This window comes from Protopterus annectens, chromosome 11.part0, assembly GCF_019279795.1.
Source record: "Protopterus annectens isolate FY-2018-M chromosome 11.part0, PAN1.0, whole genome shotgun sequence".
NCBI lineage: Eukaryota > Metazoa > Chordata > Ceratodontiformes > Protopteridae > Protopterus > Protopterus annectens.
In genome coordinates this window covers 678,392,167-678,413,509 of record NC_056745.1, presented here as the reverse complement: position 1 = coordinate 678,413,509, position 21,343 = coordinate 678,392,167, and the positions used below count along the sequence as shown (strand labels likewise).

Below are 21,343 nucleotides of genomic sequence, written 5' to 3'. Positions count from 1 at the left end.
ACAAACTGTAATGTTGACAGCAAAAACAACTCATGGCTTGGGTGCTAATCATCATTCCTTCCTTAACCAAGTTTTTTGTTGTGAAAACAGTAGATTAGATGTAAAATAAAAATGGTATAAAACTTTTTCATTATGACAAAGTAAAACTTTTGACTAAATTAGTTGGTGTCTTCCTTTTCTGCACAGAAATGTGTTGTGCCCAAGCATTTGAGGTACAACTATGTCAGACGCAACATATTTGACCACATGGTGAAGTTTCTTCAACGAGCAGTTTCACTAGAAATATTTTCATATTGTGTGTTGAAAATCTTTATATCAGTGACTGAGCTTTTTTGAAATAAAGCAATTTAAGTACAGTATGTTTTACTTTTGTGTAAGGTACACTTCCATTTTTTAAGGAGCATTTATTAAAGCATTTGCTTCATTTCAAGCAATAGATGCCATTGTAGGATTTTATATTCTCAAGACATCAGTTGAAGAACTAGCAATGACCAACAGCAGTGATCTTTATAATTTGCTTCATCTGTTTGGAGGAGCAGTTTTTTAATCTGTATGTATCGTAACCAACATAATTGAATTCAATTAATGTTAGTCTTGTATGAACAAAAGTTGCAGCTCTTGAATCATTACAGTATTCCCCAGTTTCAAGACTTCAAGATACAATGTTAGGCACATTTAAGAGAGCACGTCTGATTATTATGTTATTCTTTCTGTTTATTTTAGGTTGAAATAGACTTCAATCAGGAGGTGGTTGTATATGATCAGAGCTCAAAGGATGTTTCTTCTGTATCCCCGGACTCTTTCCTTACTGTTCTTCTGGGCAAACTGGAGAAAAGTTTCAGATATGTTCATCTTCTTTCAGGTAGGTGTATGATTATGTTTAATGATAATCAAATAGTGGCCTTATCTTTAAGGAGAGCCTGTTCCCAACCTCTTTTTTCATCTGTTTAGCTATGTAATCAGTAATACAGTAATAATCCATGATTGGGTGTAGTTAATTCAGGATATACCTACGGTTGGTGTGGTTTGATCGTGAAGGCAAAGGCTGAGTGATTTAGCAAAGCCAGCTGTGGGTAACTCCTGTCTTGCCCACTCACAGCATGTATTATTGCTATTAAACAATGACATTGTTTAAGAAACGTAAATCTTGCCTTTTATAAATGCCAATGTATAAAAGGACTTTAGTGGTTTTCTGCCAGCTTCTGGTACTCTGGGGTATCCAAGATATGTACTAAGCATGCTGTGTGGCTGCAGACTACATTCTTGTCTCTGCCGTGTTTTTTTTTGATGCGACTGCTATTGCTTTCTGTGGAGAGTCTACATGGTTTGTGTAGATGTCCTTCATGGATGCATCTGCAGTCATAACAAATGGGTTGTCCTGTCGTCAGGCAGCCCTTCGGTCGGCCGGATTCCAAAGTCTGGGTCCAGCTTCGGCTGATGTCGCACTTCACCTGACGTCATCTCTGCTGGTCTTCGGGTATAAAGGCATCAGCCGACGCCATTTTCCTCAGTCTTTCTTGCCGCGTGGCGCCCGAAGCAGAAGCTGTTCGCAAGTGCCGGTCGGTCAGATCCAGAGATTACTACTACCGAATACTACTTCGAAGACTTCTAAAAGCTAAGTACCCCGTTGGGGACTCTTTCTTGCCTCAGCCGATGTCAGAAAAAGTCAATAACTGTTTAACTTGTGGGAAACAAATACCTCATAAAGATTTCCACTCTTACTGCCTGCCTTGCTTAGGCCCAGACCACGACATAGCAGCCTGTTCAGCCTGTGCTTCTTCAACCGGCGAACGCTTAGGCGTCGGTCGGAGTTTGCTGAACAGTTTTCGGCTCAGATTTTGCGTACATTATGCCGTCGGATCCTCCGACTACCCAAATTGTTAAAATGCAAAGAAAAGACCGACACTCGCGGTCCGCGGTTTCGGCGAAACCACGGTTAAGCAAGCATGAGTGTCTCGGTTTCAGCCGAAACCGAGAAAACCGGTCAATCTACAGCCGGATCCATGACTACTACTGAGGCTCCTGCTACCTTAGTTGAATCGGCCTCAGAAATTTTGCCTACAATTGTGGTTCCTAGTGATTTATCAGACACCATCCCTTTGGATGTCTCTACCCTAGCACGTGGTGCTGCTAGGCCTCCTGCAGCCATGTCTATTAAGGCCTTTGCCAGGGCTAAAGCAGCCAAATCTGTTAAATCAGTGCCTGTTAAGCCGCCCTCACACAGGCCCACTTCAAGTTCACAAATGCTTACTCTGGCAGAGGATTTAATATCCTTAATTAGGGGATCCCAATCTCACCCAGACAGGGCCTCTCAGCCCCAGAAAAGAGACCTAGAGCAGAGCCCCTCGAGCCAGTGTCCTCTGATGATTCTGCGGATGACTCAGACATTACAGACCAGCCAGAGGCTACTTTTTCTACTTATGAAGATTCCGATGCTGAAGAATCCATTCCAGCTGCCTCTCCACCAGAGGAATTTTCCTTTGGGGAAACCTTACATGCCATGAGAGAACAATTCCAATGGCAGGGACAAGATTTCTCAGATTCCAGAAAAAGGCTTAGGACTTTTCTGCACTTACCACAACATAGGCCCTTAGCTATACCTCCTGTACTGCCTGTTGTGGATGATGCATTTAATGATGTTTGCACTGCTCCTGATTCTTTACCTCCAGCCCCTGCCAAACCAGATAGATTTTACAGGGTGCCAGACACTCATCACCACCTATACAAGGCCCCACTTGCAGATCCTGAAACTATATCCCAGGGGCCTAAGGCAGTAGCCTCGACCTCAGCAAAAAACCCTATTCCTTCTGAAAGGGAATCCAGGTCCTTAGAGAGATGGGGGAAAAAGTTTACACCTCTGCTACTCTCTCAGCTAGAGCTTTAAACTGTCAGTTTCATATGATCCAATACCAAGAGTTTATGCTTGATCAGTTAACTAAAAGCTGTCCTCTGATGACTCCTTAGATAAGAAATATGTATTAGAAATGGTGAATAACATCCAACAGGTTAGTAACCATTCTTTAAAATGTGGCTATGATGCACTGGAGGCTTCATTTAGATCAGCCATGACTGGCACAGTGATAAGAAGGCATGCATGGTTGAAAGAACAGGTCTTACCGGATCATGTTAAAGCAAAGCTGTTAGATGCTCCTATGGATAAGGCCAGTCTATTTGGTACACCTGCTCAGCAAGTAATGAAGAAAATGGAAGAGAAGGCAAAATCTGTACAAACAGTTAAAGATTTCTTACAGGTTCAGCCCCAAGGTTTAGCAGGAACTGGCCTGCCAAAAATTGGTCCTTTCCAGACTCCTCAAAATCCCAAAGAGGCAGGAATAGACGCTCTAGAGGCAGAAATCAATCCAGAGGAGGTGCCTACAGAGGACGACAGTGGCAAGGCAATAACAGAGGCACAGACACAACCACTGCCACTGCAACAGGACAATCACAGTGACTTGGCTCTGACACCGCCTACCAGGGAGCAAATAGCAGCACCTTTAGGCGGAAAGTTAGCCTTATTTTTGAAAAATTGGCACTATATCACAAAAGACAGGTGGATTTTGCAAACCATAGACCAAGGCTACAGGTTCCACTTCCACACCTTACCAGTAAAAAGAGGAATGCCAAACCTACCTCCAAATCAAAAAACAGCAGCTCTACAGCAGATAGCGGAATTAGCAAAGATGAGAGCTGTGGAAAGAGTACCAATAACAGAACAGGGCACAGGATTCTACTCCAGACTCTTCCTAGTACCAAGAAAAGAGAAAAGTTGGAGACCTATTCTCGACCTGTCCGTCTTAAACACATACATCATTCTCCCAAAATTCAAAATGCTGACCCTACAGCAACTTCTTCCCATGCTGGGCAAGGAGTGTTGGCTGGTAACTCTAGATCTCAAGGAGGCATACCTGCACGTCCCCATACGACCAAATTGCAGAAGATACCTCAGATTTCTTGCAGGATCAGAGCATTATCAATTCTCAGCATTGCCCTTTGGCTTATCTACTGCGCCCAGAGTATTCACAAAATGCCTGGCATCAGTAATCGCTCACTGCAGACTACAGGGAATCCAAATTTATCCATACCTGGACGACTGCCTGTTACAAGCGGACAACAAAAGCAAGCTGACAACAGATTTACAAAGGGTCATTTGCTTACTACAAGCCCTGGGATACACAGTCAATTTACAAAAGTCAAGGCAGATACCATCCCAAACAAGAACATTCTTGGGTGCGGAATTGGACACAGTAAAACAAATGGCATTCCTAACTGCAGAAAAACAAAAAGAACTTCCTCTTTACTTCTTGGCATTAACAAAGCAGAACAAACTAACAGCAAGAAAAGTTCTGCAGGCCTTGGGCTTCATGGCATCATGCATAATCTTGGTCCCACATGCCAGACTGCATATGAGAAAGCTACAGTGGTACCTAAAGAATTTATGGTCTCAACACAGGCACAGCTTAGAAACCGAAATCCCACTAATCCCATGCCTAAAACAGGAGTTCCTATGGTGGGCTCAAGCATGCCAGTCAAACCCAGGATTACCCTTCCACAACTTTCAAGCAAGCCAAACCATCACAACGGACGCCTCAGACCTAGGTTGGGGGGGCGCACATGTTGGACAAATGCATACAAGGATTGTGGACTCAAGACCAGCTGCACCTGCACATAAACCAAAAAGAAATGCTGGCAGTAAAACTAGCAATCCAGAAATTCAGACCATTCCTCAAAGAAGGCCATTTAATGATAAGGACAGACAACACCACAGTCATGTGGTACATCAACAAACAGGGAGGCACTCATTCATACCCCCTATGCAGAATGACTCTGGACCTTTGGAATCTGGCTCTGAGCTACAACATCCAGTTACAGGCAATATTTGTGCCGGGAAAAGAGAACACCCTAGCAGACATGTTAAGCAGAACCACCTCGGATGCTCACGAATGGATGCTACACCCGGACATCTTCAAGGCCATCACAAAGAAATGGGGAATGCCACAAATAGACCTATTCGCTTCCCCACTCAATCACCAGCTCAAAAAATTCTGCACAAGGACATACCACCCACTTGCATGGAAGGTGGACTCTCTATCCTTCAGTTGGAAAGGCCTGACAGCATATGCATTTCCACCTCTTCCCTTGATGCACAAGGTACTACTGAAAATCAAAGAGGAACGTCCAAGGATAATCCTGATAGCTCCGAATTGGCCAAGACAACAGTGGTACCCATTGCTGAGGAGCATGTCTCGGGGGAGAATCTGGTCAATACCCCTGATGCCTTTGATGTTAACTCAGAACAACTACAACATCATGCATCCAAACCTAAAAACCTTGCAACTGACTGCCTGGAACATCACATAGCAGCAACTAACCCAGACCTATCCCAAAGGGTTAAAGACATTATCCTTGAAGCCCGCAGACCTTCAACAAGAAGGAACTATGCAGGAAAATGGAAAAGGTTTGTCATTTGGAGTACTGAAAGAGGAAAAGATGTGTCAAACATAGATATTGCTAACATCCTGAAGTACTTGGCAGAGCTTCTACATACAGGCCTGTCCTATTCCTCCATCAAGATACATGCATCAGCTATTTCAGCAGAATACAGCTTCGATCCACCTGTCTTTTCGCATCCTCTACTCAGGCAGTTCCTCAGAGGGATCAAGAATGTAAAACCTCCTAGGAACCACCATTACCAGCATGGAACTTGAACTTTGTGCTAGAAAAGTTGACACTCCCTCCGTTTGAACCAGCAGCAACAGCAGATCTGCAACACCTATCATGGAAAACTGCTTTCCTACTGGCAATTACTTCAGCAAGGAGGGTTTCGGAACTACAGGCCTTAATGGCAGTGCAACCCTTCCTAATCTTCCATCAAGATAGGGTGTCCATGAGAACTAATCCTACATTTATGCCTAAGGTGGTATCCAGAGTGTCTTTAAACCAGGCAATCCACCTACCTACCTTCTTTCCCAATCCACAGAACAGGGGGGAAAGACTGCTGCATACCTTGGATGTACATAGGCAGTTACGCTACTACCTGGACAGAACCAAAGGTAACAGAAAAACTGACCAGCTTTTAGTAGCCTATGCAACAGGAAGGGAAGGAAAAGCAATTTCCAAACAGACAATCTCCAAATGGATAGGAAATTGCATAAGATTCTGTTACTCCTACCATGGAAAACCAATTCCACAGAACATAAGACCTCATTCTACAAGGGCTGCAGCCACTACCACAGCTTTCTTACGAGGAGTGGCAACCAAGGACATTATTGAGGCGGCTACTTGGACCTCCGTGCATACATTTGCCAAGCATTATAATTTACCTCTATACTCTAGATCCCGAGCAGGGTTTGCCACTGCTGTACTGCAAGGGATCCTAACTACACCATAATTTTTCTTCCTCCACCCCTAGTTTGGCTATGGTATTCTACCCATTTGTTATGACTGCAGATGCATCCATGAAGGACATAGTACAGTTTCGTACCTACCATAAATGTAGATGTCCGAACTGGATAGCATCTGCAGTCAGGATTACCCACCCTCCTTCCTCTCTGTGGTACTCCTAGGGTATTTACCCTCCTAATAGCTAGCTGGGGGGGGGAGTCTCTTATGGTGTATTTGTTTGTATATATGTACATACATGCTTATTTTTTGTGTTTGCCTTCTACTTTTTTTGGAAACATTGGCATTTATCCAAATTTAGCTTTCCAAGAGGGCAACTGGCATCTGGGGCAAGAAACACTGAGGAAAATGGCGTTGGCTGATGCCTTTATACCCGAAGACCAGCAGAGATGACGTCGGGTGAAGTGCGACATCAGCCGAAGCCGGACCCAGACTTTGGAATCCGGCCGACCGAAGGGCTGCCTGACGACAGGACAACCCATTTGTTATGACTGCAGATGCTATCCAGTTCGGACATCTACATTTATGGTAGGTACAAAACTGTACTTTTTTTCATAGAATGTTCAGCAGTTTATCTTGTTTTTGTACGGTTATTCACAGAACCTGTCATTTTCTGGTGTAAGAGTTCATAGGTTCATAGATTAGTACTAAGCTAACTGCCCTTGCGAGCCATTTTAAGCCTAACCAATTATCCCTTGTGAAACTCAAACCCTGCACCTTGCGTTTGTAAGGCAAACACCTTAACCATTAGGCCACCCTCCCAACCCTTAGGCCACCCTCCCAATGAAGTCTGTAATTAATGGGAGACTTCAGTTTCAGGAGGAAACTGGTTTTAGTGTATGCTATGTGCCTGCTTTGTAGGGGCAGTCTTGGCATCAAAACTCTTGAGTTTTTTTTCTTTGTTATATTGCATTATTCTCTTCCACAGAGACGTTTACTCCCGCTGAATATTTTTTTTAATGTGATAAAGTAGAAAAAAAATCATAAAGCCAAAAACTATGGGAAAACGCATCAGACTGGAAGAACCGATGAACCAACATTTGCTTGCTTGAGGAAGCCTGGTTAGGCAAAAGTTGTTACTTGCAACATTAAAATTTATTGTATTAAAATCTTTGGACTTTGGTGGTTCTTCTAGTCTTGCGTATTTTCATGTGGTTTATCGTTTTTGGTGAAATACCACAGGATTTACCAGTTTTCTGGCTGTTGTTTTTACAACATAAAGTAGAAATGAAAGAATTGTATGAGGGACATTACAAAAATATTAGGAAGATCAGGGATGTTCTGTAAATGTGTGGACCGTTGAGAAATGATTACTGTCAGTACAACTGATCATCAGTAGATCAACTCCTTGCAGCTCATTCCATTCTTCTTCAACCTGGAGAATATACCACAGCCTACAAATACAGTTTAGATGACTTTCTCCTAAGATTAAGATTGTTTTGTGGTTCCCTTCCCTCATCTTTCATTTTATTCAGCAGCGTTTATATAATAGTTTTTATGCAGTTGTCATGCATGAGGCACAGTTTAGCTTTGTATCATTAGTTGGCCACATTCAGTATAACAAAAATAGACCTGCAGATTTATGTAATACAGTTATACCTACTTCAAACTGATGTTTACACTTGCTAACCATATGTCAAGTTCCATGCCCAGGAATATCCCTTCCTGCGAGCACTATGCGGCTTTCATTGCAAAAATGCTGGAGTATAGGGCAAGAAACTTTGAAGTTTAACATTGTGAAGACTGGAAATTCTTGTGCAAACAGAAGTCTCTGCAGATGAACCCATCTACATTTGATGTCCTTGTAAGAATGAGGAAGATGTTTCAACACTCATAATTCTTATATTATAGAGATGTGGGTCAGGAGCAAGAATATTCACCATTCAGGGGAAGAACTGCCATATCTTACCCTTATCAGATGAGATGCTTCAGATGAGCATCTACTGCTTCGATGCTTCTGACATACTCCTTTCTGTAGCTTCAGCTGTACTTGCTGTTGGAGAGACATCATAGGAATCCACATCAATGTCCAGGCCAAATACCAGTTCCCAGATACCTGAGAAAGATGTCTGCACTGCTTGAGTGATGGCAGATACTCCTCTTCTGCAAAGAAGAAGCAATAATGTTCATATTGATCACTGCTGCAGTAGCTATTAGCTATATGGATTACACGCCAACAAGGATATAACATCTGGCCAGCTTCAAAAACTTCAGGGGACCTTCCACGCACTCAAACTGTCAGGTAGCTTGAGCTGAGCTGACTAAAAGACATGTTTGGACATGAAGCTCTTGAGAGCTTTGCTACTGCCAAACAGTTGCTCCTCTGAGGCTTTTGAGGATTGATGGCCAGCTTGTGGTGTTCCTTTGCTAAGCAGATGTTCCTTTTGGGGGGGCTTCCATTTTCTTCTGTTTTATCACTTTCACTTCAGGAAATTTTTAAAATTAGGAATGTTGTGTTTTAATGGACTGTCACAAGACTGTAATGCACTTTTAAACAGAGCTGTTGTTTTTCTTGTTTTAAAAGTGGTGTAAAGGTACTGAAAACATTATTTTTTCTGTGGTTAAATTGTTTATTTTAGTGTTGTGGGGCTGGCATAGTGTTTTAAAATGCTTTTTACTGTGTTTTTCTGTCAAAATGTAACCCTTGTAGACTGTTAAGTGTTAACTGGCATTTGCTGCTAGTCTTCCCCCAGAAAGAGGCACAGTTTTCTGCTTGACCATAGAAAAGACTACCGGTCTCATGATCAGTCCTCCTTCCAGCCACAAAAAGAAAAAAAAAATAATTAAGCAAACTGCCTTTGCCACCACAGCAAGCTAGCGGTTTGTCTCAGCCAAAGGTGGGTGACTCTTCTGTGGCCATTTGTTGTACCTCAGAACACACTTTTATCCCTGAACCCTGGTATAGCACCTACAGCCCCTGTGGACTGTGTATTAGCCACATCCTCTGCAGATGTTGGGGCCTCCTCAGTGGGTAAGTGAGAGCCACTCTTGTCAGTCCTAGGAGAGAGAACAGGAAAGTTTCAATGTGTCAGAATGCTGTACCCATCTCTGGAGTGGCTCCAGCTGCCATTAGTAGCATGGTTGGCCCCATTTGTTTTTTTTTTTGTCAAAGAAACAGCAAACTAAGCATGTATCTTCTCAAATTTCTTTGGATAGCAGTAGTTTACAGGCTCTGACTCTGGGTTTTATTCAAGCTATTGATACTTCTTGTAAAGCAGCTTCTGGTAAAAGAAAGAGGGACACTTATTTTTCATGAAGATACTCGAGATTCTGAATCTGAACAGGAAAATATAGGATGGATACAGTTTTTTTCCTCAGATTTATGATTCTGATTCAGAAGAGAGAGCTCCGTTTCTGATTTTCCCTGTGGGTGTTTTCCTTTCTCTGTGACTATTGCTAGAATACACCACTGTTTTCAGTGGGAGAATACTGAGGTTTCTCAGTCCCTCAATGTACTGTGAGTTGTTACATAAGGATTTTCCAGATCCTTCACCTATTCCTCCTCTTGCTTTAGAGGATATGTGTATACTAGCCCGTAGTTATCTTGATAGCCAGTCCGGTATCCCTAAAAAGACAGAACGTATAGTTTCTCAGTCTGTTTTTACACACTACCCAAACCTGACCCAGCAGCTATAGCTGTAGCTGATCCCACTGCTGCTAAGCATCTAGTCAGTTCCAGTCCTACCCTTTCTTTTAAGGATGGGAAAATTATTGATGTATATAGGGGAAAAAAGTGTATTGTTTTGCAACTTTAACATACGAGCCTGATTTCTGAAAATCAAAGTTTGTTCTAACTGATTGTTAATGTATGAGTAGTGTTTTTATGTGCAATGTTTTCCTGTGAGGAAAATTTTGCTTTAAATAACTTTGTTTTGTTGCTCAGGTCACTACTGTTCATTGTTTACAGTGTGTGTATGACTTGCTGCTTCTTCTAGAGCTTTGACTACTGGCACTGTTTTGAGGAGGTTTGCATGACTCCTTTCTCAGAAACCTCCCAGATGGTAAAAATTTATTTTTAACTCGCACTTGGATAGAAATTTAGTGATTGGCCCCTCTGCTGCAGAGTTGATAAAGTGTGATTAAGTGGTCAAGTTGATCCAGGGAATAGCTATAATCTTTCAGCATTCTTTTTCCAAATCTTCCAAGAGATTTTCTGTCTGTTCGTCCAATTTTGGCAAACGCTGAATAAACAGTCGTAACAAAATACAGGTAAACAGACATAACAAAATACAGGTAAACAGACATTTAAGAAGTGACAATGGGGTGTTCCAAAAAGTCTCAAATCTCCCAAAACCAGGGACAGTCCAACAAGTCTGACTGATTGTTCAAGAGACATTGTGGCCCCCTCCCACCTTGCCCCCTTTTTTTCTTCCACAATGTCTGAAACTCCATTTTTCTCTTTGGCAACGGTTTCAGACAAATGGATTCTGAAAATCATTCATTAAGATTACAGATGGCATTGAGAAGACATTCATCCTTTTGAAGGGGTCATTCCTCTTTCTTCAGATGAGATTTTGTCATTTCCACTGGTTCTTAATCGCATGCTGTTCCAAGACATTATAGAACACGTTCTTCCTTCCCAGGTTAGGGGAAGGGTTTTTACTTAATGAAGTTCCTAGTGCCAGAGAGAGAAAATGTTTGGAGACCAGTTCTGGATCTTTCTTTCCTAAACCTTGTGATAGTGCCCAGATTCAAAATGGTGACTCTCTACAGTCTCTTACCCCTTCTACCTCTTTCAAGTTTCCTGGCAACACTAGACTTAAGATGCTCCTCACATCTGTATGCATCCATACTTCAGACATTTTTTAAGGTTTTGTTTTTGTATGTCTGAATTACATTATTAGATTTCTGCCTTACCCTTTGAACTATCCACTCACTACACCAAGAGCGTTCTAGCTCCGGTTATAGTTCATTGCAGGCTACAGAGTATCCACATCTTTCCATATTTAGAGTTGCTTAGTTTGCAGAGTCTCTTCCAAGTGTCAGGAATCTAAGAATATTCCCTAAAGTCATTTAAAACTCAAGTCCTACCTAATCAGATGCCAGGTCTGTACATGTAATGTTTCTGGATAATCTCCAAACCCTTACTGTCACCACTCTCTTGTGCAACTGGTGATAATACAGCTACTTTTTCACAACCTTTATGTGACTATTATCTGTCCATCTCCACTACTATCTCTATCTCCCTTTTAATTGGACCTTCTCAATACTCTTTCGTAGTTTGTAACCATCATCATCCTGTAATTGCTTTACGGTCTCCTACTCAATATCTATTTTAGCTGATTCCATTTGAAAATAACTAGACTCTAAGCGTGATACTATAGAAATAACACTGCTGGGTGTGGGTAATGCTGTATTTATCTGCAGCTGGTGTGGTTTGGTCATGAGGGCGAAACAATGACATTATTAAAGAAAAAAGTTACTTTTCTTAAATAATGACCTTGTATAATGGCACTGTGCTGCTCTTCTGCATTTTCCCCTGGTAGTGCTTTCTTGATGTCCTGCACATGTGTACGGAGCTTTCGTTCCTTTGCTTATGCAGTACATCAGTGCTGTGTAGAGGAAGCAACAGAGAAAGGAAGAATCTCCAATGCTTTTTTCTTTTTTTTTTTTTTTTATTGAAAACAAAACAACTGGGAGACTGAACAGAGAAAATAAAAGGATAGTCAAGTATGTTTGTCTAGTTTTGCATAACTTACCTGATTATCCTTTTATTTTTTTCTGTCTCATTCATTTGAAGTTTTCACTTTTTTTAAAACTAAATAAATAAATAGAAAATAGTGTTTCCGTAGAGTGCATTAATAGAAGAAAGTCTGGGCAACCGGACTTTTTTTTCCATTGGTGTATGCTCGATTTACAACTTGCACACTGGTTGGGCAGACTAATCAGCATGCTCATTTTGGAATCTTAATGGCCAGGCATTGTATAAAAGCTAATAATTTACTGTAGTCTTCATTTATCTGTCATATCATTACAATTCTGTGTAGTCTGCAAGTCTGCTGAAGCATTATATTAACGTGAAAGCGCTTACTATCTCGAGTCTGTTTGTCCGTTTGTTTTTACAGCATTAAACTTCTGGATTATTTGCCTATTTGGAGCCTCTACAGCGTTTTTTTGTGATCCAGCTTATGGTGCATTCCTCGATTTTATTCCTTTCATTTATTGTGTTTTTTATTGAGGGTGCTTCACTCGGCAGCGATTGGTTTTACTTTTACAATTCTGTGTATGCTCATTTACTATTCTATGCAAGTACATTTGTTATTTTTTGATTAATTGCCATATCATTACTAGTCTTTGAATGTATGTACAATTGTTATGCAAATCTTGTGTAACTGCCTTCTATTTTTTCTGTAAAATGGAGCATTTCTTCCTGGGCCTGTGCTGAAAATGGGACCTGTGCCCAATCGGACTTTCTGGTAAACAAAAGCAATAAATAAGACTCTTTGGTGAGAGCTCTTTTACACAAGCGGGGATTCCAAGAGAACATTTGAGAGTCTTTCGTGACTCATTCATTCAGGATTGTATTTCTAAGATGTCAGACCCCTCAGTTCAAAGAGTTTTGCTTCAAAAAAACAGATCAGTAGCTAGATCTATTTCCAAGGTTTTCCACTCAGACTGCTGTCACTGCGAGGGAATGCCTCAGGATTTGGGGTCTCATGGCATCCGATTTTCATACCATTGGCATGATCCACATGAGAAGGATATAGCGGTATCTGAAATCTCTCTGGTCATTACCAACACCCTTTATTTTTTCATTACCCAGTGCTGTGGTTTGTCAGCAGAAAAATATTTTGGTGGAGACTATAGATATCCTTAAACTAGGTCTCCCCTTCTCCCCCCCTGCTCCAAAACCAGTCAATCAGTAAACACAGATGCTTTGGACTTTGCATGGAGAGCAATTTCTGGAGGGATAAAAGTGCATGGGATGTGGGACATGAAGGTTAGATGCAAGGATGTAAATATCAAGGAGGTGCTTGCCCTGCTTAAAGCACTCAAATCTCTGAACCATCTTTGGTCCAAGGGACCTCTTTATATGGTTGCAGACAATACCACAGTCATGTGGTACATCAGCAAGCAAGGGGAAACCAGGTTGTACCCCCTATGCAGACCAACCATGTTAGCTTTGGGTATAGCAATCTGACTATACAGGCATCCTACATTCCATCAGAGCAAAAGTGTGTGGCAGATGAGCTGAGCAGGACCAGGGCAGCCCTTTTTGATTAGAAACTAAATTGGGGGTTTTCCAAGATTTTATTGATCTGTGCGGAGTTCAAGTAGCACTGTTTGCCTCCCCTCTGAACAATCAGCTGACAAGATTCTATTCCTGGACACCATGCAAGAAACCATGGAAGACGGATGCCTTTTCTTTTCCATGGATAGGAATGTTTTTCCACCCTTTACACTAATATGCAGGGTTTTTCTGAAGAGTCAGAAGGAATTCTCCAAGATAATTGTGGTGACTGTCTTCTGACCCAAGCAGCTGTGGTTCTCTTTCTTTTGGAAATGGCCAGGGGCAGTTACCAAAAGCTCCCTAACTGACTGGATCTAGTCACACAAGAGCAGGGGTGTTTGATACACCCTAACATCAGTCAACTCTAATTGACTGCCTCGCCGATAGGGTCTTGGCAGTTCTTTACTGAATATGTGTAAGCAGGTAGTAGTGGAGGCAAGAAAGCCTACTACTAGAAAATCCTATATTAGCAATTGAAGGTTTTCTCGTTGGTGCCACCAATATACCCAGCACCCATTCAAGGTTAATTGTCTGGTTTTGCAATATTTAAGTTACTATCCTATAACCTTTCTTATTCCTCTTCTGGCAGTCCCCAGGTTATGGACAACCGACATGCGGACAACCAGTTGTTATGAATGGACTGCCACAATTCCAGAAATCATTTTAAAATAAATGAAAAATGTCAACGTGTGAAATTTTACATTGTAAATGAAATCTTGGTTTGCAAAGGTATACTGCCCTTTTCTCCACCAGTGAAGCTGGTCACGTCTTTCACAGCAGCTACTTCCACCTTGAGGGAGAAGATGAAGAGATCTGATTGGGCACATTCCCTGTCTTGAAAGTAAAGGTAACGTACAGTATTCAAGCAGTTTACTGTAAGGTAGAATGATCGAATGACAGTGCGGCTCACTAAGGGTGTAGGTGACTGTATGAGGTCTGGCAGAGGTCTCAAAGTTCAGGAAAGAGTGGAAAACATTTGTGGGTGATGCCTGTACAGAAATCTGAAGTGAAGCTTAAAAAGAGGTAAGTTTAACTTATCTTTTTGTATAGAACATTCTACTGTACTGTACAATATTGCATTTTTATGTATCATTATTTGTAATAAAACAAGGGAAAGTCTGCAAAATACTGCTCTGAATCAGCTGAATTCAAATGTTAATTAGCTTTAGAAAATGCTAGCATTGACCATTCAGACCTGAGAAGTGTCAGGCTGCAGACTACAGTACTGTATGCATTTACTGTGGAGCTCTACTTTAGTACTGTACTAACGTCTGCAGCCAGGCACATTTGTGAACTTCCACATTGGTGACGTTGCGAACCATGCTTCCAAAACGTAAATCCGATGCACATGCTGGTGATGTACCAAAGAAAAAGAAAGCAATCACCCTGGAAAATAAAGTGGACATAATAAAGAGATCTGACCGAGCTAAAGCATCATCTGCCATTGGAAAGACATTAGGCTACAAAGCCAGTCAGTGATCGGAACAATCTTAAAAGACAAAGCAAGAATAATGAATCATATAAAAGGCCATGTCCTGATGAAAGCTGCAATTATCACAAAGCAACTCAGCGGTTTAATTATTGAGATGGAAAGGTTATTGCTAATTTGGATAGAAGACCAAAATCAGAGTAATATCCCTATTAACCTTTCATTAGTGCAAAAAATGCTTGAAGCCTTTTCAAAGATTTAAAAATTGCTTGAGCAGCAAGTGAATGTGGTTGTGATTAATTTGTTGCAAGGTAAGGACTGATTCGGTTGCTTTAAACTGAGGGCTGATTTACATAACATTAAAACTGAAGGTGATGCGGCAAGTACCGATGTAAGTGTTGCAATTTTCCTAAGATATTGGAAAAAAAATTGTTGAAGAGGGAGGTTATTTGCCAGACCAAATATTTAATGTCAATGAGACTGGCTTATTTTGGGAAATAAAAATGCCTGAAAGGCCCTACATTTCAAAAGAGGAAAAAAGTGCATCAGGGCATAAGGCATCAAAAGATAGTCTGACGTTATTGCTTGGGGGTAATGCTTCTGGTGATTTTAAGCTGAAGCTCTTGCTTGTTTAGCCCTCCTTAAATCTGAGGGCACTACATCATGTCATTAACACATCTCTTCCTGTTATTTGGAAGGCAAATGCAAAGGCTTGGGTTACAATTGGCATCTTTGAAGACTGGTTCTTGAACCATTTTTTTTCCTGCTGTTCAAAGGTATTGCCAAAAACATTCCTTTCAAAATGCCCCTTCTGCTTGACAATGCACTTGGACATCCAAATGATTTAGATGACCTATACTACAATGTAAAGGTCATATTTTTACCTCCCCCAACACCACATTGGTACTTTGGTCAGTGAATTGGGGTGTAGTAGCCTCCTTTAAGGACTATTATTTACGGCAGACCTTCTCACAAGCAGTCAAGGCTACACAAGATAATGCGATGATCTTAAGGGAGTTTTGGAAGAATTCTAACATCTCTGATACCATCAAAAATATTGCTGACTTTTGTGGAACAAGTTGTGCTCACAATTTGTACCTGCTTTACAGGCATTTACAGGTGATGACATTGCGGAAACCAGGCGAGCTGTGGTTGATATGGGTAATCACCTGCAGTTAGACATCAGTGACACTGATGTCAGTTACTCAACTCCCATGCCAAAGAACTGACCAGTGAAGACCTTATGGAAGTGGAGCAGCAGATGATTTGAGGAAGAAACGGGGACCTAGAAACTCCAGAATCAAAAAGGTTCTCAACAAAAGAGTTAGCTGAGGCCTTTCATCTCACTGAAGAGGAATGTCAAAGTTAGTTGAGCAAGATCCTACTGTACAGTTAATGAGGGCCTCAGCTGCTATAAGGCCATTTATGATGAGAAAAAGAAAAAAAAAACTGTACAAACCTCCATTGATGCCTTCTTCAAGAAATTGACTCCATTAGTAAACCCCCCTTGTCTAGCAGCAGAATCAAACCCTGACTCTGCACCACCAGGCCCATTCTCTCCAACAAGTCCATCATTATCTGCATGATCTAATTAATAAAATTATCATAATGTTAACTCGCAAATTAGTGTTAGCCTTTTAATTGTTACCCTTTTTTCCATCTAAACTGTTTTAAGAACTGTTTAATGGTTTTGCAGTACATACAGTACTGTACTGTATGAGCATAGTTACTGGTATTACTGTACTTACAATATTAGTACTACAATAAACAGTATTATGCTTACGATTTTATTTATTTGGAAGTGTTAAGTGTTTTATATGCAAAGAAAAGTAAAATAAATACTAGACTGAGGCAAACATTTGACTAAGTGACATTTAATAAGAACCATATGTACGTGTTCCGACTTGCGTACAAATTTGACTGAAGGACAGACTTAAAAATGGATCTCGTTTTTAACCCAGGGACTGGCTGTATCAAGGATTCATTTATCAGCATTGTCCCCCTCTTTCAAAGCTGTCTCATGTGAAAATGTATTTGAAAGGGGTTTTGCACAAGAGACCTCCAAGAATACTGGTGGCCCTTCCTTGAGACCTGTTAGTGAAGCTAACACTTGCGTCATTTGAATGAGCTAAGCTGGGTGACTTGTGGTTCTTAAGATGGAAAGCAGTTTTAATGATTGCTGTGCCTTCTGCAAGAAGGGTATCCAAGTTTCCATTAGGACATGGTTTGTTTGAGAACTAATCCTTTTATGCCTAAAGTGGTATCCCAGTTTTCTGTAAGCCAAACTATCCATCTCCCAATTTTCTTTCCTAAACCTAAAAATGAAGGCGAGAGGATGCTCCCTACCTTGGATGTTTACAAACAACTCTGGGTTTGTCTAATTTTACAAAGCACTATTAAGTCTGATTCCTTTTCTAGGTCCAGATCAAGCATTGCTAAGGCCATTCTCCAGAGCCTCCTAGACTCTTCTCCTTCCACCTCCCAAATCTAGTTAGATAGGGTAATCTGCCCATATAGCCAAGGCTATTACAGCAATGATCAGTAATAGTGAAGATAGCACAGTTTTGTAAATAAAATTACCAATACAGTAGATGTTCAAATGGTCACTGATGCAGTAGCTGCTCACTTCCTTCATCCCCCTTGTTTTTAGTTTGCTTTTTTTATGCCAAGGTGTTGACATTTTATTTGATTTTGCACAACCTCCCTCTCTCTGTTGGCAGTAAAGCACTGAAGGGCTTTGTGCCCTAAAATGTCTTTTAGTCAGCTAAGCTTGAATTGTCTGATGGTTTGTGTGCATGGAAGGTACCCTGAAGCTTTGTAAGCATCCCAGTTATGTCCTTGGCAGGATATAATCAATATAGCTAAGGATACTGCAGCAGTGATCGTTCAAACATCTGCTGTTATGGTAAGTTTACGTATACAACTGTACTTTTCTAGTGTTTTGATTGGCAGTTATCCCCTGGGGACTGTTCTTTAGGTTCACCTTTCTGGGAGGACCAGAGAGTCCTGCTGTCCATTGAGAAGTAATCCATGTCACTACCCTTGTGCAATTGCTTCTCTTCTTGCCAGTATCCCTGTAGTTTGACTGTTGAAAATTTGCACAGCAGTATTTGGCAGTGTGGTACAGGGGACCATTCTGCTGATGACAGAAGAGGAGTAGTCTTCCTCAACACAGCTCTTTAGTTTCAGATCTAGAAGGAGACTAATGTAATCTTCTCTCATGGATTATGATACTGATAATAAACTACTCCTGTAGTTACCTTTCAGAGCAAATCTGTATTGGAGGCACCCTAAATATGATGAAGGCACATTATGGGTGGTGAATGATGGAAATGTATGCTTCTGAGAAGAGGTATTTGGTAGGGATATAGAAGTCCAAGCCAATAGTCAGCCATTATTTCCTGCTTCATGTTGTGGAAGATAGGTGTAATCATAGTTGTCATGTCAGTCAAACAAGTGTCTGAGCTGCAGGTCCTTTGTATCCAGCCTAATAGCTTATGGATTAACCTACATATGTACCCAGAGGTGGTTTCAACATGGAGCCTAAACTAGTCTGTTCACCTGCCACCTACCTCCAAAACAAGGGGGTAAGACTGCATTCCTTGGATGTCCACAGGCAGAGAAGATACTACACTAATAACCTAACAGTTTTAGAAATTAGACCAATTGTTGGCATCCTTCTATCTATGGAAAGAGAGGACACACTTGTTGCCAAGAAAATGCTCTTAAAACAGCTGGTCCCACTAGATTACCTTTTGCTCTGAATCAGCAAGTAAAATGCTGGATTCCATGGTAAAAGCCCATTCTGCTAGGGCAAGGGCAAACACAATAACCTTCTATAAGAATGTATGGGTCTAGCACATCTGTGAGTCAACCACATGGATGTCCATCCATGCTTTCTTTAAACATCAAGTCAAACATCTAATTCATGCGCATGTCAGTCTTTCCATCAGCCATCCTGCAAGGTCACATGTTAGCCACCCCCCAATACTACTTGTATAGCAGTAGTACTCACCCTTGTTTAAGGAATATTGTTACAGCTGTGATTCCTACAATTAACATGATACAGCTGTGTGTGCAACTTGCAGTAATGGTAAATGTTCTACAAGGAAGTCACCACTGCAGTATAGTGTCCCTCTTCTCCACTGGAAAGATACAACATCTGCATTAGTCTCCAGGTAAGTAAGAAGAGGGCTGGCAACTTTGGTAAAACTGTGAAGGTAGTCAGTATTGCCTGAACTATTCTCTTTAGTCCTTTTGGGCTTAAAGGAATGACCTGTTAATAGCATGTATACTAATATAGGGCATGGTAAGCGAAGAAAAGGCTTCGAGCCAAGCAAGAGACCAGCACCAAAAATGTCCTTAACGCAAATTTATTACCATACAAGAAGACAGCGTTTTCGCTACTCTAACGAGGTAGCTTCATCTGAGGTTGCAAAAAGCGCGAGATCAGCGCTCTTTTAAACTCCACACAGTCAATACAAATTACAACACTTCCTACACGTGTTTATTTGTAAGTAAATCATTTGGTACATTAAATAACAATTTAATACAATGTAATGACCAAGATAGATCATCACAATCAATACACAAAACGCCACTCATTTCAAACAAATAAATAAAAAAAATGCTAAATATACAACTAAGCCTACAATAAGGCACTTATGATCTCTAATTTAAAATTATTATTATGATGCTCATTGTGCAATACTTGTGAGAGGAAGTATGTGCATGTTCAAAGGGTGGCTAAACATTACTCACCCCAGGTTTAAAACCTGTATGCTTATGTATCATCCCCCACATAAAAAATGTATGTACATAATGACACATAAAAACAAATATAACATCCAAGTGGAAATATGAAATTGCGGAAAACATTTCTGTAATCAGTTCTAGTCAACTAGTTAGTTGAGAACGTTCTGCTCACTCAATTTTAAACCATAAAGTCAACAGAAGATATATGTGTATAAATTAAAAAAATATGTAAAAGTAAAAAACTCTAAAATTACTATGCTAAAACTCATTGGCAAACAAGTAACATATGTTAACTTATAAGAGCTAAGGACCTTCATCTGGGTGTCAATCTCAAGTAAGATTTTTACATTACAAGTGGCTTAAATAAAAAGCGTTGCATCTATTAACTATCACCTCATATAGGATTTAAGTTTTAAAAAAGAGGCTATATTACAACTTTCATTAAGGCCTGGTAAGTTGAAGGCGTCCAATAAAAACACGTGTAGGAAGTGTTGTAATTTGTATTGACTGTGTGGAGTTTAAAAGAGCGCTGATCTCGCTCTTTTTGCAACCTCTGATGAAGCTACCTCGTTAGAGTAGCGAAAACGCTGTCTTCTTGTATGGTAATAAATTTGCGTTAAGGACATTTTTGGTGCTGGTCTCTTGCTTGGCTCGAAGCCTTTTCTTCGCTTGTTTGTGGACTTTTTTTTTTTTTGCAATATAGGGCATGGTAGTCATAACTCCATAACAAGGAATGGACTTGCTGGAGAATTTTGTGCCTAAAAGAACCGAAGTAATGTGAGCATGACTTTTATGCTGCACGTCAGTCAGGAAAGAGTCATGTTTACAGGAGCATCCAGTTAGAAGCTTTGGTGATCAGTGCACAAATCTACTCCATCAGTGATCTACTTGAACACATACTGGTATAAGTTACATACACAGAAGCTGCCTTTGCAGCCTTCACCTTCAATGTAGGTTACCCTTTAACCAGATTTGTATTCCTGTCTTATCCTTGTACTGTGTAATAACCCATGGGGGCTGGATAGCTGAGAACAAATACTTTTAGATGACAATTTGGTCCTGCCCCGAAAAGAGTTAAACTAGCTGAATATGGATATGAGACAGGAAAGCTAAGAAGCTACCTAAAATCTTGGTGAGATGTGCTCCCTTCCCCACATACACAATGCACATAAACATATCTATACATTTACATTGCAGTAAAATCATTTCATAGAGAGTGAACTTAGCAGGAGAAGGGGCTGTACCTAAAAGTTTAGCTAGCCCTACTCCAGATATTACCAAGTACAGTGTTTAAAGGACAATCCCAGATAAAATCACTTTAGCTAGCATATCTAGGAGACTTGCTCTCTCTCTCTGATAGCTTCCCTGTAGGAGGGATAAAGACACCTTGTAGAAGTTTCAGGTAGTTTATTCAGTTAAGTAGGCAGATGAATGAGTGTTCTTGTTCTAGTACAATGTATTCAACAAGTCATTTATTTAAAGGCAGTTACAGACAATGGTAGGAGGGTCCATGAGAGCTGACTGGAGGA

At 40.8% G+C, this 21,343-nt stretch overlaps 1 protein-coding gene across 5 annotated transcripts in view; it reads left to right on the top strand.

Moving 5' to 3' along the window:
* The window catches only part of DUSP16 (dual specificity phosphatase 16), an 857,833-nt gene that overhangs the window by 584,979 nt on the left and 251,511 nt on the right, over nt 1-21,343 (top strand). For all 5 annotated transcript variants that reach the window (XM_044088133.1, XM_044088135.1, XM_044088134.1 and 2 more), the window contains one exon: nt 724-862. In XM_044088133.1, coding sequence (XP_043944068.1) covers nt 724-862 — 139 coding nt within the window. The remainder of the gene's footprint in view (nt 1-723; nt 863-21,343) is intronic.